We start from the raw sequence: 9,682 nt of genomic DNA on the forward strand, positions 1-9,682 counted from the left end.
GAGTCAGTGGCTGCGTTGTGGAAACGCTACTGAGTTAGACAGCTGTCTTCCTCTTACCCACCACAGAGCAAACACAGAAACTCACAGTGGCTACCAGTCCCCACTAGACAGTCGGTACCCAGCACACACAACAGGATTGGGACCCGCTTTTCTTTGCGTACTGGAATTCAATATCCCATCCTAAGGAACCATTTACTTAGGTCAGAATACATAGGACAGGCTAAATAAAGGGCTGTGGAGGAAAAGTTAAGGTTAAAAATAAAGACAATTAAATAAAGGAAAGGGAAGCAGAAGTGTGTTGCTGATAAGAACCAAGACGGATATGCAGAACTCAGTGCAGTCCAGAAGCCGCAGGAGTCTCAGATCAGAAAAGGAAAACATTCAACATCGTAGTCAGCTTTCTCTTTCTCTCCTCTTTCTGTCCTGGAATTCACCCGCTTAAGAGGAGCTTCCTGCCTCAGCCACCCCATCCCAAGTGATGAGAGCACAGACATAAACCACTAGGTTTGCCAATCTAATTTTTCCTCCCAAGACAGGGTTTCTTTGTGTATCTCTGGCTGACATGGAACTAGCTCTTGTAGACCAGGCTGGCTTCAAACTCACAGAGATCCGCATGCCTCTGCCACCAGAGTGCTGCCACCACCGCCCGGCTATAACTAATCTTTCAGAATGTTTTAAGGTTTATTCATGTGGATGAGTGTCTTCCATCCATGTATGTACGTGAACAATGAGTATAGTATGCTGGGTGCCCCAAATCAGAAAAGGGTGTGGTGTCAGATGCCCTGGTACTGGGATTACAAATGGTTATGAACAAGCATGTGGGTGCTGGGAATCAAACCCAGGTCTTCAAGTATAAATGCTCATAAACCCTAAGTCATCTCTCCAGACCCCATAAAACTAATCCTAGTGACCTAAGTGTCAGTTTTAAATCAAACACATGACATTGATTTTCAACTTTTATTCAAGATTTTGTTTTAAAATTCAGTAAGGACAAATTGTTTTTTAAGATAGGGCCTTGCTCTGTAGCCCAGGTTAGCCTCACGCTAGTGGCAACCCTCCTGAGATTTCTCCGTGCGCTGGTGACTACGGCAAACAGAGATGGCTTCATTTTCACACCCTTCACTACCTTTGCCACACCGGCCAACACGATGTCCCAGTCCACCCGAGAAATCCACACATCATTTTTCCATCACAGCAAGCCTTTTCAGAACCAAGAACTACTGCAAAGATCCAGATCACTCAACTCTCCACACTCCCTGAAGCCCGTCCTTCACACAGGCCTCTGGACAGGCACCTCTGGCTCAGAATACCCCACTGCTGGGATGCTGGATGCTTTGTTCTCAGAAGCTTAACCCAGGTGAGCTGTACCACCTGCCTCCCAGTTTTCCTGGATCTGCTCTCTCTAGGACGCCTTTGGAGGATCTTTCCTCTGCCTCTCCCCTCAAGTTTCCCAGAGGCTCTACCCTGCCTGGCTGTCTCTATTCAGAGACAAGCTGTGAACTTAGGGGCTTTGCATTTCGCACTGTGGGGCCAGCTGGGCAGACAACCCCTTCCATGATTTCTTTGGGCTCTTTCAAGACTCTCCCCACCCCGGGTTCGGTCCTCAAATCTCCCAGAGCCATGATCTTCAAAGGCCATGCTCTGTACCTTCTGGGCAAAGTGGCAGCGCTGGGGTGACTCAGCCCCGGAATGTGCTCACTTCCTCACTCTGCGCACCTGCCTGCACTGCTGGAACACAGCCTGGCCCACCTCCAGCGGATGTTTTCCTTGTCCCTGCACAGGTGGCCTGTGCCAACTCCCACCCCAACTCCTGCCCTGTCCCTTGCTCCAAAGGCTGCTCTCCAAGGACTCAGCGGGCTGGACGTAAGCCACTGATACCCCTACACATTTACCGCAGTGCCCAGGCCATCGATCAGTTCTACACTGCTCCGCAACCTCAGAAAGTAGTCCTGCTCAGCTCCAGCTTCCTTCCTGACGCTCTCACAGCACATGTCTGCTTCATCTGCATTCCAGGAGGCTAATCCTCCCTTCTAATGCAGTGTGGCTCACACACCAGTGCCCACCAAGTCCACTTCCAGCATCTCCACTGCCTCCAGGGTCTCTAGCTTCCCACTCGCTCCCACTTCTAGTCTGTAGTGCGTGCAGAAGATAGCCTACACTCAGCCTTCAGGTGGGTTCCCCCAAAGCAGAGGAAAAGCTAACTAATGACCAGACTGCTAAACCCTGTGCTTGTTTGATGTCTTCTAATCCCTTCTCCAGCCAAGATGTCAGGGAGTCAAGGCCATGGCCCCTACACAGGAGCCTACCTGGGTGTACCCTAAGTTTTCCTTTGTTTTTGTCTTGACAGCATCTCTAAAAGGGAATCTTGTTTTCTTTCACTCAATTTGTGTGTGTGTGGGGGGGGGGGGGGGGGAACCTAGGACATGGAGAGGGTAGGCAAGCACTCTATCACTGACCTGCATCCCCGGCCAAAGCCAAAGGTATCTTGGAGGAAGACAGCTAAGGAATTAGAGGGGCACTGACAGTGGCTGCTGGATGAAGAGATGGCAGGCAGGGTGGCTTCTACAAAAGCCTGCCGGAAGTAAGTCAGATCTGCTGTACGAGGGGATGGAGTAAAGCTTGGCTGCATGGGACTACAGGCTTGAAGGAAAACCAGAGCAAACGTCCTATGAGCAGGAGAGGGGACAGCAGCGGGGCCTCTGAAATGTGGGGAAGTAAAAAGTAAAGAAGACCAGTTAGATCAGGGCCTTAGTAATCGATAAACTATTATCACAAGTGTCGCAGTGGAGACTTGAAAGTAATTCACATGAGGGGACGAGGAAAAAAAGGGGGTCAGGATCAAATAAGAGAAAGCAGAGTCCTGAGGCTAGTGGGAGGGTAAGGAGATTCCTCTTCCCAAGGTACTGAGGTGGGAAAAGCAGCTCAAGCCAGGTGTGAGGAACTCCAGGTGTTAATGACTGGAACCAAAATGCTCACAGGGCCACATCTGCTTTCGAAGCAGGTAGTAGGGTACCTTGGAGCACAAATGTGGCCTGGAGAGGCACTCACAACAGCAGACCTCAGCTGTGCAAGCTGCTTACTGTCCTCCAGAGAGTGCACCAACATTTTGTCTCTGAGCTTTAGCCTCAAGAAGAGGCTATTTTCTGAGGGTCACGGGCCAAAGACGCTACTAGGAACATCCCATGTGCTATCTCACGATGAGCCCATGAGCTGGCAATGCACGAATGAAAAGAAAGGATGGCAGAGGGGAAGTAACTTGTGCGAGGTCAGATGGCTAGTAAGAGTCACCACCTGAATCTCCAGAGCCTGCAAAACTCAAAGGATGCCAAAGGCGAAAGCCCACAAGGCCTTGCTCCATCGTGAGGGAGGGCACATCTCTGTAGAAGGGGGATGATCTGTTGGGGTACTTGGAAGAGATGCTTTTCTGAGGGAGGGCATTACTAGGGATGGGGCAATCTTGTAGCTGCTGCCCACTGGGTATAAAAACAATGGAAAGTTTACCTTTGGGGTGCCCATGGGTGAACCCCTCTCCCCATAATGCTGAGGACAGTCACTTCTCAGATGCACCAGGGAAACCCTGCCCCCCCACCCCACCCCAGGAACTGAAGGAAACATGCCCTCCACTCCAGATGCCTGACTGCTCTCCTGGAGCCTCTGGCAGCTGCACCCTGCTGCAGCTCCTTGGTTTGGCTGGGGCACAGGATTAGCCATCCCCAGGAAATGCCTCCCTCCGGTCCAGGCAAGGATCCCAGCACACACACCCCTGGTGGTGGTGGTGGAGGGAGGGTTGATGGAATGCTTCCTCTCTGCAGGTCAAGGAGATCTGGGGACCACCTGGGGCCTTCAACCATCCCCCTCCCAGCTGGGGAAGTGCCCAGTCCAGTGCCCCTTCCATGGCCACCTCCCTCCTCCTAGCTGTGTGGGGGCATGAATCAGCTCTCACAGCTTGTTAAAAGCAGGACCTCTTGTTTTCATGCCCTCACCTCAGGAAACAGAGCAACAGCCTGTCCAGTTCTGCTCAGCAGGGGGCCAGGGTCCTCACTTTATAAACATCCCCAGCCTGTAAGAGCAGAGGGCACTGGCATGGTATGAGACAGAGCCCAAGGAGAGACACTCAGGAGTCAAGGAGCAAGGCAGGAAAAGCAAGGGGATAAGGCCAGAGGAATCTGAACAAAAGCCAGGCAAGGGTCTGAGAGAGCTGAGCTACAGGAATGGCTCTAAGGATGCTCTGGGCTGGACAGGGCAAAGGGATCCTGGGAGGCTGGAGGATCATCTGCTTGGTGGTGTCTCTGCTCCTGCAGCACCCAGGAGTTAACAGCAAGTGTTACTTCCAAGCTCAAGGTAAGGTGGACTGCTTGATGCTTAAGGGAAAGATGAGGGGTGACGAGAGCTCAGAGACGACCCTGTTAGAATATCTATATCTATCTATATATTCAGTCCTCCAACCTGTGACATGGAGGGACGACAACAAGGGCTAGTATGCATGGCTTCTCTCCCACCCTAGACCAGAGGAGACTGCTGCCGACACACGCAATTCTCACCTACCAACTGACCAGTTCTCATCCTTCCCTAGCTCCCTGCCACTACGACGGGAAATACTTCACTCTGGGTGAATCCTGGCTCCGCAAGGACTGCTTCCATTGCACCTGTCTGCACCCCGTGGGTGTGGGCTGCTGTGACACGTAAGTGACCCAGAGGGAGGACGGTCGGGGAGGAACTAAGTTCTGTGAGGCAAGAATAAACAGGAGAGCAACATGCGACCACAGAGGTGAAGGCACCAAGGAGGGAGGGGAGTTGAGGTAGATCTGGAGGGCAATACTCCTGCTTAGGAAACTAAAAACTCCTTATATAGAGAGCTGAGCTGGAGAGTCTGGGGGACACTGGAAGACACTGGGCGGGGGACAGCTATGAGAGGGAAGGGCACGCCATAGAGGTGGCTTTTCACTGTACCGACTACCAATCTTTGGTTTTCTAGGTCGCAGCATCCCATTGACTTCCCCGCTGGGTGTGAAGTGCGCCAGGAAGCAGGAACCTGTCAGTTTTCTCTGGTGCAAAAATCTGACCCTCGACTTCCCTGCAAAGGGGGAGGACCCGACCTAGAATGGGGCTCAGCTAACACCCCTGTTCCTAGAGCTCCTGCTCCCCACTCCAGCTAAAGGATCACCCATCTGCTGACTGCCCATTGCTGCTGCCACTCCCAGGGAAACCACTAGCAGCTGCCCGTTTACTCTGAATAAATAAATCAATGCCACAGCTGAAAGCCTGGTTCTCATCGCTGTGCGGCAGGGCCCCAGGTGGGAAAAGCGGGCCCCACCGGATCCAGCTGTTGAGTTTTCAATGTCTTGAAGAAACTAGTGCCACGGTGGGCATGTGGGCCACCTTCAGATAGTTATACTGCTGGTACTGGGGCCTGGGGCAGCATATGAGACCAGGGTGGGGCTTGTAGGAAGCACTTTGATGGGGAGGTCCCAGCTGAAGGTGTCTACAGGCACCTGCTCAGGCCCCGTCCAGGTCGCAGGTTCAGGCTGCTCCAATGGGGGCAGAAGAACCAATCCTGGTTCCCGGGATGTTACAAACTCAAAATGCAGTCGCCACTTCAAGGACACTGTAAAAGGAAAAGACAGAGAGAGCTACTTTAAAACGGTGGCTCTCAACCAATGGGTCACAACCCCTATGGGCCACAGGACCCTTTCACGGGGTTCCCTAAGACCACCAGAAAAGAGAGATATTTATTTACACTACCATTTATAACAATAGCAAAATTACAGTTATGACATAGTAATAAAGATAATGATGGTTCAGCAGGTTAAGGGGACTTGCCACCAAGGCTGCCGACCTACACCGGATCCCCAGGACTCATGTGGTGGGAAGAACCAACTCGAGAAAGTTGTCCTCTGACACATACACAAAAGAAAATGAATGAATGGATTTAAAATTCTCTGACTGGGTGTGATGGTGCACGCCTTTCATCCCATTGCTCAGGAAGAGGAGACTGAAGATGGTGGATCTCTATGAGTTTGAGGCCAACATGGCTTACAGGATTAACTCCAGGCCAGCCAGAGCTACAATGAATCCCTCTCTTTAAAAAAAAAAAAAAAAAAAGGCAGGCAGTGATGCCTTTAATCTCACAACCAGTCTGGTCTACAGAGTTAGTTCCAAGTCAAACAAAAAACCCTGCCCCCTTCAGAAAACAATTTAAAAAAAAAAAAAAAGAAAGAAAAAGAAAAAAACAGATTGTATCCATAAAGAGAAGACACAGGGCAGGAGCTTCGATCAAACACTTTGTTTCTAAGAAACCTGGTGTGTTAATATGTCACCCAGAGATGCCATTAAGGATAGCAGTGTCAACTACCTAGCAACCCAAGGTCAGGATAGTCAAGACTAGGTAGTTTGAAATAAATGTGCTAAGAAGCCAGAGATCAGTGCATCTCAGGCAGGAACAGTGCTTTATAAAGCTGTTAAGGGTTTAGGGGTCGGCACATCTAAGTAACAGAGGGCCCGTGGAAAGACGTAAGAAAACGCGAAGGGCTGGGCTGGATGTGGGCATGCATGTCACACGGGAATTTTAGGACCATTACACTTCCCGAAGCCCAGCGTTTACTCCCCTACTCCTTTCTCCAGCAACGGTCGGGTTCTCACCGATGGCAGTGCAGAAGCCAGGGGTAGAGCAAAGAGGGATGGGGAGGGAGAAGCTGGTTCTAGTTGTATGGAGGCAGGACTCCTGGTGCCAGGCATGCGTCACGTGGGACACCGAAGGGGCAACTCCTGTCCCGCGGCGCCGCTGGTATTCAGGCTGTACACGCTCCTCAGTCTGCAAGCTTACTGAAAACTGGGAGCAAGAAGAGAGACATATACCAGCAGGCATTTGGAAACTGGACTGCAGGTGAGTGGCTGACCTGAGGAACCCCAATTTCCACTTCTACATGCAGGCCCCTCTTCCACCCTAGCCCTTTGGGCCGAGAGCAACAAAGCTGTTCCTTTCTCACCTGCAAACAGGCTACAGTTCCTTCCCCTAAGTTTAGGGTCCCCACCACATCCTCGCCGAGTCTGTACACAGATTTGAAGATACCAAATGTCCCAACTTTCCCTCGGCCATCACTGATATTGTACAGATCTGGGGAGAACAGATACCAGAAGGTTATAGTTTACACTGGGGAATATCTAGGAATGAGTCTCAGATGCCAGAACACGAGGCTTTTCTTTCCAATGGGGGCAAGATATTAGTGGACCATGAAGGGATGTGGTAGACAGGAGACTTTTCAGACAGGGACACACTGAGGGAAAATTTGGATCAGGGCAATTATGAAAGGATTCTCACGGAGGCTGCGGCAGGAGGTGGCAGCCATGAGGCGCTCCCCAGCCAGTTCGGCTAGCCATGAATCCTTCTTGCCGCTCTCGTCCTCCTCTAAGAATGGACTGGTTGGAGCCACCGCCTCATCCTGGGGAAAGTGGACATCCTGAAGACCTAGACAGAATTGAGCAGAGGTAACGCCGGGAGGGATCAGAGATGTAAACAGACACTGGGTTTGAGAGTCCGACCTGCGGAGGCTGAAGGTCTCTGCTTACTCCCCACCTCATCCCCAGCACTGTCCCTAACACCAGGAGTCTCTGCAGGTCCCCTTGGACTATGCTCTGTAAGCCTCCACCCCACCCCTTCCCTCTAGGAACCTGGCTCACCAGTCAGCACAAGAACTCTCAAAGGGACCCTGAGTAAAGTGATGGGCGAGTTGACACGCTGGCAGCCAATGGTCAATTTGTAGACGTACTTGACTGACTGACCCCGAAAGGAAGGTGGTCCCTCTGTGGGCAGCACTTCGCTGTAGGAGTCTGGAGGTGGGGGGTGGGGTGGGGGACAATAGTCAGAGCAGCTGGAGGCCATCAGAGTCCCCCTCCTGGGAACTGAGAAGGCAGTTCTGGGCTGGGGGACAACCACTCACATGATTTGGATTCGCCAGGGTCTAGCCTCAAGTCACAAAACAGAATTTTTGGTGGAGTAGAAAGGATACACTGACCCCTCTCACCTATGGAAAGTAAGAAAGAGTGCAATGAAATGACTCTGTTGTCCATTGTTGACCAGGGTCACACAGCAAGGGAGGCAGGGAAGAACGGCCAACTCTTTCTGTTGTGGTACGGGGACAGTCTCATAGCCCCAAATCAGTAAATTATCTTCCCCTCTACTCCTGATGCATTGGTAACTGCATCATACAAGAACAACTTAACTCTACCCCTGGGTGACAACGACTTCCCCTCCCTCCAAGGCAAATACTCTGTCTCTAACCTCGGTGTGGCAGAAAGACAGTCTGGCTGTCAGGCTGGACATCTGGCTGACTAGAGTCCGGGGGTGGCAGGGCTACTCGACTCTCACTGGCATGGAACTGGCAGTGGATCTGGGCACTGGCCCAGGCCAGAGCCTCACTGTGGAAAAGGAAAAAGAAGGGATGAAAAGAGAGACTTCACAAATGCTTTCCCTCCGATACTGCCTGACAAGATCACCAATGTGAAACCATTGCACAATGCAAAGCGCAACAAGTTCAAAGAGGGAGGAGGAGGAAAGGTGGGTAGGGACCATGTCATCCACGTCTTTGTTGAAAAGCTCTTCCCTTCAACGAGCAAGGAGGAAGTAGGTGGTGATGGTAGTGTAGTTACAGGATAACCAAAGCTCTGATTTAGAAGGAGCGAGCGATACCAGGCTTCCTCCCGGAGGGGCCGCCACCTTCAGTACCAGCATCCCCACCTGGACGCAGAAGTGGCGGTCGGGGGCAGGGGATTAGTGACAGTCACTAAACATTCCAGAGCCTCCCCCGCCAGAAATACAGGACCTCGACTCAATTCAGCCACCACTTCAATCATGGCAGCTCCAGAAACAAATCTAGAAGGAAACACAAAGTGCCAGAAGTCAGTACAAGGGGAAAGGAGGAAGGAGTGTCTAGGACTTAGGGTTATGTCTAGATCTGGGTCCCAGGGGCAAGAAGTAGGGGTTTTCAAGTTTCGGTGCGGGTGGGAAGAGCTGAGATTTGGGGAGCTGGCGACGGATACTGACTCCGTACTGCCTGCGTGAGGGCGTCGCTCTAGTCCCAGACCTCTCCGCGTCTAGAGTCGAGCTAGGCCCCCTGCGCCGCCACCCACAGGCTCCCAGGCCTGCCTTTGCCTTTGTCTCCGCTCCCCTCGAGGCTCCACATCCTAGCTCAGGACACCGATGCGCGCCACGTCTCAGGATACAAACGCGGACTCCTAGATGGAGGTCCTCACCTGCCCGCCCCTCCGAGACCGGCTCGGAGATCGGTGGCGTCCGCGGTGTCAGCGGCGCGGAGAGGCGGGACTTCCTTTGTCACACTGCAGGGTTGAGGCGCCCCTTCCGGTCCGACCTGCGGGGTGCTTCCGACCGGAAGGGGTTCGGGTGGTCCCTGGGCTGCGGGTCACCCTCCCAGCGGTGGCACCTGAGCGCGGGCGCTGGGGATCCCGGCCGGAGGGACCCGGCACCCAGCCCTGGAGACCCTGGAGCCTCGGACCAGGACGGGGCCCAGGGTCGCCGCGAACTCCCGGGCGGGGCCCAGGGGCGGTGCTTTGCGGGCAGGTACCGCGGCTCCGCCCCCGTCCGCTGAGCCGGTCGGCCTTCGGCCGGGCGAGCTATTCGCCACGGCCCAATGACAACAAGGCCCAACCCTTCCCGCCTAGGATCTAG

General features: G+C 52.9%; 2 protein-coding genes across 4 annotated transcripts; one reads left to right on the forward strand and one right to left on the reverse strand.

The window, feature by feature from the left end:
* Positions 1-943: 943 nt before the first annotated feature.
* On the reverse strand, positions 944-9,392 carry Rgp1 (RGP1 homolog, RAB6A GEF complex partner 1). 3 transcript variants are annotated; one of them, XM_050155980.1, is made up of 9 exons: positions 9,250-9,392; positions 8,735-8,869; positions 8,279-8,415; positions 7,938-8,021; positions 7,678-7,827; positions 7,319-7,465; positions 6,987-7,114; positions 6,640-6,829; positions 944-5,605 (listed from the first exon to the last, which is right to left on the reverse strand). In XM_050155980.1, exons 2-9 carry the CDS (start codon positions 8,848-8,850, stop codon positions 5,382-5,384), a joined length of 1,176 nt encoding a protein of 391 aa, XP_050011937.1. In that variant the 5' UTR covers positions 8,851-8,869; positions 9,250-9,392; the 3' UTR covers positions 944-5,381. The 3 variants fall into 3 exon arrangements, with proteins under 3 accessions (XP_050011937.1, XP_050011938.1, XP_050011936.1); XM_050155981.1 differs by having other exon boundaries at positions 9,149-9,293; XM_050155979.1 differs by having other exon boundaries at positions 9,143-9,287.
* On the forward strand, positions 4,212-5,156 carry Msmp (microseminoprotein, prostate associated). Its single transcript, XM_050155990.1, has 3 exons — positions 4,212-4,341; positions 4,574-4,682; positions 4,976-5,156. Exons 1-3 carry the CDS (start codon positions 4,212-4,214, stop codon positions 5,154-5,156), a joined length of 420 nt encoding a protein of 139 aa, XP_050011947.1.
* Positions 9,393-9,682: the final 290 nt, after the last annotated feature.

This window comes from Alexandromys fortis, unplaced genomic scaffold, assembly GCF_014885135.2.
Source record: "Alexandromys fortis isolate MF-2015 unplaced genomic scaffold, M_Fortis_MF-2015_v1.1 scaffold_92, whole genome shotgun sequence".
NCBI classification, from domain to species: domain Eukaryota; kingdom Metazoa; phylum Chordata; class Mammalia; order Rodentia; family Cricetidae; genus Alexandromys; species Alexandromys fortis.

Coding starts and splice junctions, on each gene's coding strand:
- Msmp (XM_050155990.1), top strand. CDS start 4,212: ATGGCTCTAAGGATGCTCTGGGCTGGACAGGGCAAAGGGATCCTGGGA. Junction 4,342..4,573: donor GTGTTACTTCCAAGCTCAAG/GTAAGGTGGACT, acceptor ATCCTTCCCTAG/CTCCCTGCCACTACGACGGG. Junction 4,683..4,975: donor GGTGTGGGCTGCTGTGACAC/GTAAGTGACCCA, acceptor TTGGTTTTCTAG/GTCGCAGCATCCCATTGACT.
- Rgp1 (XM_050155980.1), bottom strand. CDS start 8,850: ATGATTGAAGTGGTGGCTGAATTGAGTCGAGGTCCTGTATTTCTGGCG. Junction 8,022..8,278: donor TGTCTTTCTGCCACACCGAG/GTTAGAGACAGA, acceptor TACTTTCCATAG/GTGAGAGGGGTCAGTGTATC. Junction 7,466..7,677: donor GAGAGTTCTTGTGCTGACTG/GTGAGCCAGGTT, acceptor AATTCTGTCTAG/GTCTTCAGGATGTCCACTTT.